This window comes from Anopheles moucheti, chromosome 2 (genome assembly GCF_943734755.1).
Source record: "Anopheles moucheti chromosome 2, idAnoMoucSN_F20_07, whole genome shotgun sequence".
NCBI classification, from domain to species: Eukaryota; Metazoa; Arthropoda; class Insecta; order Diptera; family Culicidae; genus Anopheles; species Anopheles moucheti.
Genome location: NC_069140.1, coordinates 35,473,351 through 35,489,915, shown reverse-complemented (window position 1 = coordinate 35,489,915; position 16,565 = coordinate 35,473,351). Strand labels below are relative to the sequence as shown.

The following is a 16,565-nucleotide window of genomic DNA, read 5'->3' as shown; positions in this document are numbered from 1 at the left end:
GGAAACAAAATGGCCAAAGGCAGCTTCTTCAATACTCTTCAATTTCATCATTAGTCAGTGTGGTAGTAGTGTTAGCTGAGCTTTACTCCTACGGGAACATGTTCAAGTGTTTGGGTGGCTAATTATGGAATCGATAAATCACGCCAATCCTTAATTTGCGACTGCTGATGTTACTTTCGGAAGCGTATCGACAGTTGTTTTGCTGTCTTGAGTCAGTCTGTCTGTACATGAGTCTATGTGTGTGAGTGAATATTTTATTTGCTTCGGTCCGAAGGAACTTAGACAGCGGCGAAGTGTTGCAAATGGCCAATGTAAATGGATCACTTAATTACGAGATTCAAGTTCCAGCCACTGTATTGTGGCATGCAGAAGTGAGCGCATCGCTTAATTGGAGAGAGATGGAGCGATAGAGCTAAATGTTGTTGACTGCAACAGAGTGGCAACTTTCACGCATCTCTAATTGGTAGGCAATCCGAGTGAAAGCTAACTTAATTCTCTGTCATAGACCGAACATTTTCGGTGCCGGTTGGATGTGGTTTTACGCGGTGGTAGACATCATTACAATAGGCTGAGCGCAAAATTACGCTTAAAAGTTGGTCTGTATGCAAAGCGATGCTAAAATCACCTTACTTCCCATCGCTAGCTAAACAACACGGAAAACACTATTAACTTTGACGGTTTCTATTGCCATTGTCTACTGACGGCTTCTATGTTGTCCAAAGGAAATCAGCACTATCAATGGAACAACGTTATCAGTTGCTGAATGAATGAAATGCTAGCAATACAGTGGTGAAAATAAAAATGAACTCTTAACAATTTCGTTTACAAAAAACTTGTCATTATCCAAATAAGAAGCAAGAAATTAATTTAGTGCATTTGTAACTAAATTATTTAAATTATACTTTGTGGCAGTACGAAAACCAATAGTTTTCCGTTAGATATATTTTTTGATGGATCACTTCATTTGGATGATTTACGACGTTTTCCTTACATTTCCAATCAACATTTTAATTAAAATTTAAATTAAAGGGGTTGTTATCGGTAGGATAAGTTTTCCTGTTTCGAGACTTTTTTTCCTCAAGACATCAAGTGGTTGTTATACATGGTGAATTGCGGTACTATAAAATTAACAACTATTACTGATTATTAGAGCTATGGTCTTCATTGATTAACTTATTTGTTTAGTAGTTTGGTTTTATACAAATTTTCATAAAAAATACATTCATGTCGTAATATTTGTTTACAATCTTTGTCACATAATTAATTTGGCAGGACCTGATGGTTATTCGAAAAAAAAGAAGTGCCTTTACATTTATATCCACCCGTGTATAGTGTGAGAGCATATCGAATAAAAAAAACCCATGCCCCGAATTTCCCATTCCGCAAGTTCTGCCTCGTTGTCATGGCGTTGAAAGAACCTTTTGAACTTTTACAGCAGCAAGCGATGCCACTTTTGAAACCGTTGCTATACGCTCCCCGTAAAGCCCTTTGGGGGGGGGGGTTTTCTTTCTATTCGTCAATGCCTAGCTTCCCGGCTTGCTTTGCTACGAGATTGCTGCGAGTGCGAAAGATGATGGAAGCCTATCAATTATCGGGTATTTGTCAAATTGAATGGACCGACTTACGACGCCCCTGAAGCAATCTGCAGCGAATAGTGTGTCAAGGCGCCCGAGAAATTGCGTCTTTAGCGTTGTTGCTTTCGGGAAACGGAAATAGATAGCATGGGAATTGAATGAAGTTTGAAATATTTTTTTTTTGTTTCTTTGTAATGAATCAAACAAAGGGAAAGATGAAAGGGATGTGTGTATGTGTGTGAGAGAGTGTATGATAAGCCTGCTGATGATATATTTATTCCTTTACATGGATAATAATTGGAGTAGCAAACTGAAAACTATTATTGTAAATCGTACCACACCAAAAGGTTTCATTGGAAGGTTTATAAAAATTGCCGGCCGGCAGTAGAATGGGAAATAGCACGAAACGATTTTGGGATCGTTACGTTGATCGGAAAATAAACAAAGCACATCGAGCTGTTTAAAGGACCATTTGGCCACACACACACGCACAAACATACAAACATACACATGCTCAAAAGATCTAAAAACGTTTAAAAGGACAAAGAATCCTCGAGAATTTATGATAAACAAAACAAACATAAAAACACACACACACACAAAAAAAGGATATTGAATGTTTCCTCCCATCCCATTTATGGTGCACTGTTCTGGAGTATGGAGTATAGGATAGGTATGCGGAAACCTGCGAAACCATATGGCGACCTCCACGGGTAGTGCCTTTTTCCGGTCGAAATGCGAAATGTGACCGTAGAATGTGGAAATAAATGCTTCCGCCAAAAGACAAATCCCGGCATCGTGTTGGTGTGTGTGTGTGTGTGGATGCATGCGAGCGTGACCAAGGTGGTGTATCTTATCTTCCATTTCCCACTGCCCTCATAACATATCGTTTCTTGAGGGTGTTGTTGTGTTTTTTTTTCATTCAACCAAAAGATCCATCGGTTTGGATCGTAAAACATCATAAAGGGGAGTTTTGTGTTTTTTTTATATTATAGAAGAACTGAGTAACTGACTAGTAACGGGCCAGTAAACGAGAGCAGGACGCTGAAGAAGCCAAAAAAAAACAAGCCCATTTTACTTCCTTCGTTCGAAAGGACTTGGTTTTGTTTTATTTTCACGGATCTGTTATCAGGTAGCGGACGGCACGACAGACAGAGTGAATTTAATTAGAGCGAACGAAGCGAGGGGAACATAACGCACCGCCCGTTGTCAGACAAACTTTGCCGGAACGCGGATGATCGGCCGGCTTTCGTTTGACGATTATGGCGCTTGAAGATGATGAAATGGGCAGCAGCTTTAAGTGTGGCACGACGGAGGCTGGTGGACCCTTTTTTTCTCAGGAATGCGTTACTGAGATTCCTTCGGGTGTAGTTTAGTTTATGTCGATGGTTTTCTCACATTTTCCTTACCGATTTGTTTTCTTCGTTCGGCTGTTGTCTGAGGCCTGAGAGTGGGCGGAGAGTGGTGGAAAAACATCGTGTCAGTGCGAGAGACAGAGAGAGAAAGGGAAAGTAAATCACCTAAGAAAAAAAAAACATATCCTTCGTTTACCTTCCTATCAACGATTCTGTCAGCAAGGTGTGTGACAGGGAAAAACGGGTGTATGGAGCCACTAGAATCAATTTTCCCACAAAAAAAGGAATCCGGGAAAAAGCCTTTACTTTACCGGATTGAATGATGCGGGTTTGGAGATGTATAGCTGGAATGTTGGGCAAGAAAAAAAGTGTCCATGGCAGCAGCATTGAAGCATGGTTTAGCTTTTTGGCCCCCGATCGGCAGTTTTGCCACTTGGTATAATCAATGCAGCGAAGATTTATAGCTTTTTTATTCATCCCATGCAAGAGCAGGTATTGTAATCGAACGCCTTACCGGGGTTGGAAACGGTAAGCCTTATCGATGTGTTATATCACTGTGTGGTTCTTAACCGGAATAGAAATTCAACCGAGAATTCGGTTGCGAGAGAAAATATTTCTTGTACGAACCAGAAATATGTTATCCTTTTTTTTTGGGAATATTTTCAACAGTTTGCATACGCGACTGTGGTTTCCTTGTGGGAAGAACTTAAGTTAGAGAATTTCGGCAAGATAGGGTAGCAAAGTTCCCTCCCAATGGCGAAGTCCAAAAATTAAGCGAAAGCAAAATTTGATTAATTAGACCCTTTCCGCATTGGCGTTAATAGAGTTTTGTGGCTAGGACCGCTGGGGTCTCATGATGCCCATTAGGAGTGCTTTTCCTGCGTCCCCATCATCATTTTGCGGGTTGTGCCTGTTGGCACAAGATATAGACGGATGAATGTGGACCAGTGTTCTCTCTCCAAAACGCTGTCATGATTATGAATAATTTAGTTGCAACGGAAACCAACAGTTGGGCAATTCGTGTGTTGGAAGTACAAGAATAAATGATTTTTTCTTCTATAAGCTTCTACAAGAGCCTTTAGGGATTTTGAATTGGTTCCGGCATGCGTAGACTTATTCCGAGTACACTACCGCACCAAAGTACCTTTCAATAAGTATATTTTATTTAGCTCAAAATTGTTGCAATTTAGTAACGTTAAACGTGCTATAAAGGAACAACAAAATCATAATTTTAGAGTAAATAAGGATCAAGGCAGTCAAAGACTCTGCCAGAAAACCGGATCAATTCAGACGCTCAAAGTACGGGACATAAACTTGCCATAATGCCAGGAAACTGCCGGATTATGTGGAAGTAATTAAAAACATGTTTTTCTTCATTGTGGCCGTACACGTGTTAGGGTGGTGCAGGTGATGCCAAAACCCGCCAAGGGGTTTTCCATGGTAAAAGTATCGCTGTGCTAAATCTTTCTACAGAGCACCACCATTGCTTTTCATTATTTTTAATTAAAAGATGTACTCAAAATGTCTAGGACACATTCTTTTCGTCTACCATATTTACCCATGCTGGTTGCTTGGAATCGTATAGACTTATTTTGACATTTACGGTTAAAATTTGTCCGTATAATAAAATCCCAATTCTTGCTTGCCGATGAATATAATTTGTAACGTATAATATCATTTTGTTTTCATTAAGTTCGGTCTGGCTGTCTGACCGCTACATCAATGTTTATATTACCGAAAGAAATGTTGTTCGGCGTAGCAATGCCGGCGAGTGTTCCGCTCAGACAAACATTTGATGGACCAAGGTTCATACCAAGATGTTAATGAAATGGTCTGTCAAGCGTAAACTAAACTTTGCGCCAATTTTCGCCAATCCAGCCCACCTACCCAGTCGCCCGTAGTGTCCCGTGACCAATGTAAACATAAATATCTCATCCTGATCGAGTGAGTGAAATTTTATTAGAACCCCAACTGCCTCAACTGTCTTTCCCACGCCCGGGATCGCTAGAATTTGAAGCGAAGCCGGTTGATAAGCGGAAGCGGAAAATCAATTCCAGCTTGCCACGGCGACCGACCCACACCCAAGCGATGGTGCTCGACTGCCGGTGGCTTTCGTCAGCTTAATCGTTAAGCTGCCATGCGAAGGGAAGTGCTTTCTTTTCGGCTGGCTGCTATCAGCAAACCACGGATACCACGGAAAGGAAAAACAATCTTTGCGGGGTGGATCGAAATATTGATACGCATCGGATCGGAAGTATCGAATCCCGAAAAGGTCTGCTGGGTGGTCTTTGAGTGTGCATGTGTGCCCCATCCCACAACCGATTGGTGTAATGATGCTTACGATTTTACTGAGCAATTTTCATGTGAAATACAGAAATACACCTCCAAGACCGGTGGTGGTTTCTAGTGCAACGCACCACACGGTTGGGTTTGGGTGGAAAAAATTAAGTATTAACATGAAACAACCAGCAACGCGCGCGTATGTTTCGTCGCAGCAACTATAGCACAAACGACCTTTCGTTTCGCTTAACGGTTGCCATAAATTGTGCGAAACACGCCTGGTTTTGAGTACGTGGAATCTGCGGTGTCAAAAGCTTAGCGCCCCTTCGCGTTATCTGCACGACTCGGTATGTGCGTTGTACTGTTCGGCGAACGAATTTATCTCTAATGGCGTAACTTGTCCAATCAGACAAACTCCAGCAGCAAACTGATGCTGGCAAGGAAAATGTCTCCTCTCCAGCCACAACCGATCGTTCGGTAACGGGTGTTCTCAACTTGAACTACACCCGAAGCTATATTTGCATTGGAATGCCATATTGATGATCGAATTTGTGTATTGTTATTACCGTCATGTTTCCAGCAAATCCCTCTCTTCAATCTCGCATCGCGATTAGTTCGTACGTAAGGTTAAAAACATTATTTATGTCATACTTTAGAGTTTGATTTCAAGAACATTAAACGTTAAATTTGAAATGGCAATTCACAAAGTGGTAACAAAAAAACGTAGGACTTATGATACAGAATATGTATCCTAAATAAATTAAGCAGGTGAATTGAAAGGACAGCACACAGCAGGTGCCAGAAATTTTGGCTACTGTACCAATCATGATAAAAGCAGGCTTTATAATACAGCTGAAGTGGTATGTTAATCACAATCATCTTTGTTAGCCATAATATCACTTAATCGAATATTTGATATGGCAGTCTGTAGTCGTATTAGGACCTTCTTCTTGGCGTAACAATTTACTATAGGTCATGTGATGAAGCCATTTCTGGCTCACTCGACTTTTTTTAGCCGGATAGTAAGTATTTGCTACGGGGAATTGGTTCGAATGGGATTTTGGACCGGTCCTGCTGTGTACAGACCGGCACCGCTACCAAATACACCGCCCTTTCATACTAGGATCACATATGGAAAAATATCAGAAATAATATATTATATTAATTTACAATAATTATTACCACATGAAGTAGCTATTACATGTTTAAGATTAACTTTTCAAATATTAAAATCTTTACTGTTGCCGTATTATAGTCATTATTGTCACTATTTATTTAATTGCTTATTTATTTTAATTTATTTTTTGTCTCTAAAATTTTCCTCCAAACACACACACACTACATTCTAACGTTTCATTTACTTTAAAAACATTCTTGTCCTTAATTTAATGGTGCTAAGGTGCCTTCTGTAATAAAAATGTTTAAGATAAATACAACTTTTTTTAGTCAAGGTTTATCGGAGGACGTATGGACTAGAGGGCAACCTTAAAGAGAGTAACCTATAAATGAATTGGTGACTGCTGGCCGTGTCAGGTTGAACATGTTCAGCTGTGAGCAGCATATCAAGAAGAAAGCGAAAAAAAGTCTCCCAAGTCCTAGCCACAGGCGTGATCCAGTAGATTGTGTTAAATCAAGAAGTATATCGTTTTCTTGAGGAAATGAAAAATAAAAACATCTCTCTCCTATTCTAACCTTTCCACCAATATCGATCGACGGTGCTACACAGTAAAACAGATCACAAATCTTTCCCAAAAATAAAAGAAAACCGATAACGCGATAACTGCTGTGAAACTGTGAGGGATTTCGTGGGCAATGATGTGGGTCCGGCGTGCGATTGGACGTGTGTGCTATGATCAATTGTTTGCCGATACTGTTACAGATTTAGGAAGCGATTTAACTGCGTTGCCATATTTGCCTCACCGTTTTGAAGGGATGAAGTGTATTTAACGTGTTGGGAAATAATAGCCAATGGGTTCGCCCCGTATAGTCGAAAGGGGTAGCGCTCGTCACGAGTGGATCAAGTACAATGGGTTAAGTGAAGGCAGGATTAGCTTACTCGTTCTGGTGCTGTCGACGCGTTTCACCACATGGTACGGCGGGAGCCAAATTTTTTCTTTAATGTTGCCCATGTTCACCGACGTGCTGTTGGCAGTATGTTGCGCTCTGCTGTAACATGCCCCGCAGTGATGAAACGGTTCGTTTTGTTTGTGTGAACAAATCGGGGCAAAGTTGGAAATAACGAAGCGATTTTTGTTATGTTTGAAACAGCAAAAATAACGGATTGTCATAGCGAACAACGGTACGCTAAACAGCCGGGGAACATTTTCGCTACGTACGGAATCGAAACACCTTTGAATCAATCGTTTGGAAATCTATTTTAAAATGTATGTACTGTATGCTGTTAATGATAGCGTAAAGGTAAAGCAAATATAAAATTGGTAATTCTATTTCAATAGTTGAAAACATTAACGAAAAAGCAGACGAGAAAGGGTACTTATGATTTATTACAAAAATATTTGAAGAAAATATGTTATATATATCGCTACCGATGTCTGTAGGGCCATGCTAGCAAAATACCACCGAACGGTAATAAACAATGAAGGATTTCAACTTTTTACGGTGCGAAAGTGTAGCGAAGCGCACCGTAAGCCATTTTCTAGCATTGCAACTGGTACGCGTTGGCTGAATCGTTCTGCGAAAGAACACGCATTAAAATAATTGCTAAACTTTGGCTTTTTTCTCGCCATTCTCGCAGGGGTGTCGGCGTTCGGAAAATCCATTTTAGTCTAGCAAGTGTGATTTGAAAATCGGTTTTTCTAAAGAATTTTTTTCACCATTCTATGTAAATGGTTATAACGCGTTTCAATGGAAGATGCTAGAAGCGAAAGAAAGAGATTTTTTCGTCACCGAGATGTTAGAACTGGGGTAGCATAAGTACGCATACGTCTTGATCAGTGGTGTAACAGAGTGGATAATTTTTTTTGGTAAAACTTTTGATCAAAATATGCAGCAAAAAGTTGGAAAATTGGAGGTTTTTTATTAGAGATATAAAGAAATATATTGTTCTGCAAAAATTACCGACGAAGCAATAACAATATAGGCAATGTCCTGAACGTTTCTATATGTAGTACGAAGAGAAGCTTTTAAATAAATATGAAATCAGAATGCAAAAAGAACAGAGCAAAAATACAAAAGAAAACCTCACAATATGTCAAGTTCTAAAGGATTCCACGTTAAATAGATCGAAAATACCCATCTTTTTATCAGCCGAAAACAAAAAGGTTTTAATTTGCGATAAAATCAGTTTCAAAATAATTTGACACACACGCACACATTCAAATACGAAAAAAAAGAAAACCACACCCAAATTTCTTCTTGGCAAATATGGAGCGTTTCGAAAAATTTCACGTTAGATCGATCGAAAATACGCTCTTCTTTTTATCAGCCTGAAAACAAAAAGGGGTAACATCTCGATAAAACCCGAAAAGGTTTATATCGGATTGGTTATAATTTACCCAACTGTAACAGAGATCATCCTGATCTATAAGCGGTTTGTGTATGTCTTTGTTGGATTAGGAAGTCTCTGGTGAACAGAAACAAAGCTGATTTTAGTCAGTGTTTGTTAAGGTTACTGCAACTCTTACACTTCTTACACTGCAATTGTTTTTACTTTCTTCGTCACTTCTCCTTGCCCCATTGGAGCTTGAACAAAATTGTTTTTTCTTAATTTCCAAATACTTCAAAAATCTTCCAAAACTTTTTGGTTTATGATTTATTATTTGTTTTTTTTATTGCTAGTTTTTGTTTCTGTTGCAAAAAGAAAAATGGATGGAGCGGCCCGGTGGCAAGATGGCTGCGAAGCCGATCTTCGCACGAACGGTCCGGACCAAAATCCCATTCGGACCAATCCCCCGTAGCAAGGTATGTCTATCCGGCTACGTGGGAAAAATAAGTCGATATGGACCAGGTCGTTGTAACGTAAAAAAATGAAAAATGGATTACATCTCCTTAAACCATGATTTTTAACCCAAAAAATGGGACATAACACATTTTAACCAAAGAATGCTAAAAATGAAAGCCACGTGTGATAACATAAAATAATGCCAAATGCAAAATTCAAATCTTGTTTGTTTTAAAGTTTTTCATTCGGTTTTTTGGATATAATGTTCACCAACTTTAGAACAACGTAGTTCGTGGCTGTAGTTTACAGTTCTCACTCGGAATGCTGCGACAGAATTTCGCATTTCGGTCATTAATTTGGGAACTGAATGTCTTATAAACTTCAGGTATAGTTTAGGATAAGTTCAATACTTGAAAGAATTTTTAAAGGTAAAAATGAAAATTGTTCAAAATTTTCAGAGTCTCAGCGCCGCCTTAATCGTTTGGATGGCATCACTTGAAAGCAGGAGGACGTTTCGTTTGCTGTGCTTTAAAGCATTCAAACAATAATACCAGCAAATAGTGATCGGGTGATTGACATTCGCAAAGCGCCACAACGAAAAAGCATCAGGTGGGTGGGTGGTCTGCGTAATCCCTTGCATTAGGCTCCCTTACACAAAGGAACGGGCTTTGAACTTTATATAACCAAAAAATGAAGCGACACCACTGTGGTGCCGTTTGTTGTTCTGCCCTGGTGAAAGTTGCATCACGAATGGGATGGATAAAAAAAGAAGCTTTTGGTTGCCACTTAGTAGGCGTAGAACGAGTATTTTCCATTCTGCCCGCCGTTACGCTGGCAAGAGTGGCAATCAAGCAGCTTAATAAGTGTGGCTGTTGCTTACAGCAGACTTACATTTACGAGGTGGAGAAGTGTAAGATAATATCGAGGTCAAGCGTATTGTTTTGCTCGTTTGCCTGCCGAGGTGCGTCGAGTTTGGTCGCGAGCCTACATTCCTCCCCCTAAAAGCTGCTGAGAAGACACTCCAGAGATTCCGCTAGCGTTACATCTTTTTTTGCGCACCACAGCCCGAAAGTAAAAGCTCTTTCGTGGTATCGCGGGCATCGCGCGGGCATTGGTCGAATTAATGGCTTTATTTATGCGCGACAAAACAAGAATGAAGAAAGATTATGACAATAACAACTGATTGTGACATATTTTCCGACATCTTAACACGGGGGAGCGCGTTCTCCAGAAGTTAGTGATTTATTTTATTGCTTGTGCGTTTAGAAGTGGTTTGCTCGACCAAAGCTGGAAAATGGTTAAGCGCCATTCATGTACCAGCACTTCGTTAATTGCATGCACAATTAAGATGCTTCACCATTTCGTTACGCAGGCAAAGCATTCGGCAGACAAATTCACGGCCCAGCAACGCACAAAATGAATGTTTAAATGAAAACTTTGTCGTTTGAAACGAGAGATGGCACCGTGCAGGTATGTACATTTCCACCAGTCCGCGGGTAGATTGGGCCACTGCAATGTGAAACTTTGAGCTAGAAAATTGACACACGACACGAAATTCCATTACTCATGCAAATATTCATCATTTCAGTGCGGTGCGACACACCAAAACAGCACGCCTACGGTCGATGAAACGACGGAACGGAAAGAAGGTATGCTCCACCGGCTGTTGGCTTTAAATATAGGAAGCGAACCGTAAGTAGCGAGGTTTGTCTTTGTGCTGACTTTACCAGCAGTAAACGAAAAATATGATTCCGTGCAATTGGTTTGACTTGCTTTGACTTATGAAATCATGATTTGTACTCGACAATTGCCAATACTGGCGTTGATTAAATACACTTCATGTAACTGTCTGTAAAGTGAACGTATTTCAACGGTATCATGTGCTAATGATTTTGTGAAAAATGTATCAAATTGCTTAAAACAAAATGGTGGGATTTTTTTTGTCTTTTAAAATAATTAATTTTTAGAAGAGAATTTATGAAAAAAAAAATTAAAGCACTTTTGGCATTATACACGTTCAATGCCTATAAGTTTATGATTCAATTTGTTCGTTTTGTTAGAAAAAAATGTATTTGTTACTTAAATTATGTGGTTATCTTTTGGAAAATTATCAGAACTTTGCATAAACTTCACTGTTTCACTTTTTACCTTCGTGTATTGATAAATCCATGTTTGCGCGTTGAAGCTATTATCCTTCTTGTTGTTTAAAAAACTATTTATACAATGCACAACACACCAGCACGCTGCACAGTTTTATAGCAAATTTGCATTCATGTTTGGAATTGTTGAAAAATCACCACAGAAAATGGCACCTTCTTTTGTTGGAACACACACAAATTTCACGTGTTTCGCACCGTGCTTAGCGTATCATTTTTAATTAACTATATTTTTGTTATCCTTGTACCGCTGCAACTGGTTGCACCACACACAGCATCACAGTGCAACGATGCACCGCAACTAATTGATCCGGTCCATTTGGTTGCTCTTTTCATTCGCGCACATTCGCCGCGTACTCCGTCGGACGCGACGGGCGACGTGTTCTTCCTTTTTACGTGCGCCGAACCGTAAGAACACGCGGACCCGAGCACGCTTCCGTTCACGTTGAAATCGAACGTTGAAGTGAAAGTGAAAATTCTTGCCTGCGTGTCGGCTGCCGTCTCCCGATGGAGCCGCCAGACGCAAAGGGCGCAAAAGCTTGCCCGAAAAGCGTAAAAGGAAACGCCGACGAAGCGAAAGCTCTCGCCGGCAGACGAATGCCGGTTCGGGCCGGTGTATGTATGTGCGCGCAGGATGTGTTTGTTTGGGGCGTTTTTCTTCACTGGCGTTAGCGTTATGGTGTTGCTGGGCATCCCGCCAGGCCCGCGATGTTGATACCGGCGAAGGGAAAAGGACTCTCTCTCTCCCAAGCGGTTTGCAATACGATACGTATGTTGGCTGCTGGCGATGAAACGCGTTTCACCGTCCGCGTGTACAGAACAGTCAGTCAATTGCAGCGGAAGAAAAGGGGACAAAATCTTCAACTGAATGTGTTACTTTGTGTTGCGTAGAAAACGTATTTGCTTCTCGCACAAACGACGGACAAAACGGACAAAAAAACCGCTGTGTTGGGTTTGAGACAGTGATAAACATACGAAGATCTTCCTAGCTTGTGTGGAAATGGTTGGAAGCTTCTATCCTCTGTGCGTACTTTCATCAACTGCAACGGCCATTTTTAAGAGCAACCCAAATTGGATAGAAGTTGATGGATATGGAACGCATAAGAAGATTACTGCTGAGTGTGAAAATAAATTTAAACAAGCATCGAACTTGATTTTCCTGTATGTTATATATTATTTTTATCTTAAGAATTGATCGTTTTGCCTCTTCAACTTGTCGCATACAAAAAAAAAACAACGATGCCCAGCTGTTTCAAACGGCACGAAGCAACTCTTTCCTACATGGGCACACATTCTGCCGTCTCATGTCAAGCGAAGTCTTCACGTACGCAATGGTTGCTGTTTGCTTAGGACACGGCAAAAGTTCGAATGTTATCTCACGTAACAAAATGATAAGCAACATTTTGGGCAACATTTGGTCTAGGTATTTTGCCGGGGATGTTATAAAATCAGTACTTTCCGAGCACTAGCAGTTAGATAATCCGGTGAGAACCAACTGCTGGAGATTTTTGTTTCCTAATTCGGAAGATAATACATTTGACCATGAAGATTATTAATAGTTTGCGGAAATGAATAATGTGGGGGTGATCGTTTGCCGGTTAGGAAGACAGGAAGACATAGAAATGTATGCATGTTGTAGCTGAATATACACGATCCTATGGCAGTAACCTTCATTGACATAATTGAATTGCTCTTATCGCAATAATATTTGTTATTATTTTAAACTGATAAAGCATAATTGATTTTTAAATAAAACATTTAATCAAATCTACTGCCCTTTACGCTGAAGCGTTTAGCTAATAGAGCCAATTTAACTACTGTTATTGATGGAACCATTTCCTAAGCAAATCATTTGTGTGTTTAGAATTGTTACAAGTAATCGAGAATCCTTTCACTCCGTTTCATTCCGGGTGGCTTTTTCTTTTTGTCAAACGAAATGTCTTTTTGTGACACTTTCGATTTACAAAGGCACCACTAACACACACTGTCCTGCTTTGCACCGATTGCTTGGCATGTGTATGGCAGAATAGTGAGTGGAATATTTACAATTTGCTAACAAAAAAAGGTAAACAACTTCACCTTTACGGAAAGGTTTACTCCTGTTAGGGACGATTGGGCGAATGTTTTTTTCAGCAGTAAAGCAAATGGTTTTTTAAGTACGGGCGAAGAACCATTTAAATTATATGCGAAAAGTGGCTATTTACATGTCGAGAAAGTGCCACGGCTAAGTTCAACACGCAAAAACAAGATACGGTTGCTTTTCATTTCACTATTGGGCCTTTTTATGCTTGATTGAATATTCTAAATGCCTTTTGAAGCATTCGAATCAGTTACAGAATATCAGGACTTGTACGGCGGTGACTTAAAAAAGCCTGGAGTATTTTAAGACATATGTGGGAGAACGTTAACACAGCTACGAACGAACAGAAACATGGTAAATGGTTCACTTACAAGATCGCATTAACTTTGTTGACCTTAGTTTATCGTTACACCATACACTAGTACTCACTACATACCGCAACAATAAGGGTTCGATAAACAGCACAAAAATTACAAAAAGATTTAGCAAACAGCAAGCACGATCGAATAAGTTTGGTTTTATCGTGGGTTTGTTGTGCTGGGAACGGGAGTATCCAAATGTCATAAATGAGAATCCTGTATGAGTGATCCTGAGTGTTTCCACTCACTTGGATGAGCTATAATTGGAGAAATTATATTACAGCAAAAAGTCTCTTTTAATCGACTTTAAAACTAAATATATGGCACATAGCACACAACAGCATTAAATTGTGTGTAGTTACTAATTGCTGATAGACACATGTAATAATATGCGATCGGAAATGTAAAGCAAATGTTTGTACGCTTGATGGAGTGAATTGAAGGTTTATTTGTTTAAACAATTATATAAAAAATAGTGTCTTTCTGTGTAGCATTCACAGCAGGGGAGTCTTATACGTCTTACTAAGCATTTGTTTGTTAGCCACACGTTCATAAACAGCCCGGAAATGCAAGAACAGTTAGTGGTGTTTCTTTGACTTCACCTTCAAAGGTTGGCTAATTTTAGCGAAAAACAATGGCAATTTCTTCACCTTGTCCATGATAATCAGTGCGAACGGTTGATCCGCTTTGAAGTCGAGCACGTGTGTAATGCTAAGCGGAATAACAGTTAAGGTGGTAACGCTAGTCGCTACAGTACCGTGCGGGTTAACGGTCAAAAAGGACTTCTGCTTGACGTCCGATATTTTCACATCATCGTCCGATAGCCGATCAAATGGTTTGCGATCGCCAAACATGCTCACAATGCCCAGCTGTGGAATGAAATGGAGAAACAAAGTAGTAAAGTTAAGTGTTACGACCGAGCTGCTTCATCTCACCGCGCACACTGACCTTCTTGAGTGGTTCCACCAGTGAGACCGTACTTTCGGCCTTGAACTCAGGCAGCTGAACCCGCACCTTGCTAGGTTCGTCTTGTTCAATCTCGTACAAAATATTTTGCAACTGTGCGCCCGTGAATTTGCGTAACTCTCGATCGAGTTGGAAACGTTCATTGGGCAGGAAAAGGATCATCGACATCCGATCGCCATCGTACGGCAGCTCGATCCAATACATACCGTTGCCGGAATTGTCGGTTCTGGTGTTTCCGTTGCGCAGATCCTTCGTGAGGAACATCATTGATACGGACGTGCGTTTTGGTGGTAGTCCATTCAGCTCGAACGAACCACGTTCGGTTTTGTTGAACTTGTACATCCACGTCCCGTTGAAATAAAGGGCATTCATCAACAGCAGCTTCGTGTCGGGATCGATCGAATCTATGTGTTGGAAAACATACACGATTACGCAAAAGTCAAACAAAAGAAGCACCCTGTGCTACGTACTTTCGTCGATCACCTCGAGAATACGTTGGCGAGTTTTCTCTTTCGCCCAATTGTTGATGCTTTCGGCAGCTAACTTTCGATTGCTGAAGTCCATCTCTTCCAGGGGGACCTGGTTGCGTTTCAGCGACTGCCGGAATGCGGGCAGTAGGTCGATCGTAGTTGATTTGAAAATCTGCGAGGCTGTGTCGAGCTTGTTCTTCGATATGTACCCCTGCTCGGTGTGAGGTTTCAGTGCCCGATCAATTTCACGCAGATCGTTCATGTTTAGCTGCAGCACCGATTCCATTTCCAATCGCGTTGCGTTGGAAGCTCCATCATTCAAATAAGACAGCAGCGTTTGTACCATGATCGGACTAATAATATAGTTGCTCGTATCGTCAGCTGGGAAAGCTTTCTGGAAAAGTTTCACCGAAAAATCCATCACTCTTGCGTCGTACGGAACTGAGGACCCCGGTAGCTCAAGCTCTTCATTGTTGACAGCAGTTTGCCGGTCTGGCACAGGCATAACTTCGGAATAACGTGTGCCAAAGTCATTGCAGCGGTTACCGGTACATGGTGCCAGTTGGGTCGTTTTTTCATATACCAACGAGTTGCAGCGATTTGAATAGATTGGAGGATTCGTGGCACATTGTTCCATGTCTGGACGGGTATTGAGGAACATTTGAAATTTCCCTTCACAATCCCTCTTGCGAATGTTATTCAAATTACAGAATTCATCCTTTTTCACAGTAATAGTGCCGCTGTATTCATAGTTTTGGCAAGATACGTGGGTGGCGACAGCTGAAAAAAAAAATGTTTAAAAAATAGTAAATAATGATTTTTGCAACAAACATTCTTCAACACTTTTTAGTAAGTTATTCACAAACGAGCCAAACCGGTGAATGTCTTACTTCTGGAAAGAACAACGCATACTGATATTGTACCAGCGAAGCATAATCTAATGTTGATCTTAATTCCGGTTTTTTTTAAATGGTAAAGTAAACACACCAGACATCGAGCTAGTCCAGTGTGGGGAATTCCCAGATGCTTTCGGTACGTGCGGGTTTTACCCACACGGCTGCGAAGAATTGATAGAGTATCGGTGGACGCTCGGGAAATCAAGCGAGACCAGTATGCTAACGACGAAGGCAAGCAAATCAAAACGAAGACCATGACAGGTCAACCCGTACTGCTGATAAGCTTTTCAACCTTTGCGGTACAGGACAACATTCGGTATTGCAAATCCTCTATGAGCACAACGGTTTGGATGTAGTTTTTCTTACCCACAGCTAACAATATCCAAATCATTTCAGACCCAGGCACAGCACAGGTCAACCGATACGGGCAATAAACGCGACAACGCACTAACGTACGGAGATGCTGTGAGATATTCTCACTACAAGCAGCTTCACACAACGATTGCGACCTCGTAGTAGAAAGGCAGC

At 40.7% G+C, this 16,565-nt stretch overlaps 1 protein-coding gene across 1 annotated transcript; it reads right to left on the bottom strand.

Moving 5' to 3' along the window:
* Positions 1 to 14,140: 14,140 nt before the first annotated feature.
* On the bottom strand, positions 14,141 to 16,553 carry LOC128309921 (leukocyte elastase inhibitor-like). Its single transcript, XM_053046431.1, has 4 exons — positions 16,404 to 16,553; positions 15,142 to 15,921; positions 14,654 to 15,075; positions 14,141 to 14,574 (listed from the first exon to the last, which is right to left on the bottom strand). Exons 1-4 carry the CDS (start codon positions 16,426 to 16,428, stop codon positions 14,284 to 14,286), a joined length of 1,518 nt encoding a protein of 505 aa, XP_052902391.1. The 5' UTR covers positions 16,429 to 16,553; the 3' UTR covers positions 14,141 to 14,283.
* Between the last annotated feature and the right edge of the window lie 12 nt (positions 16,554 to 16,565).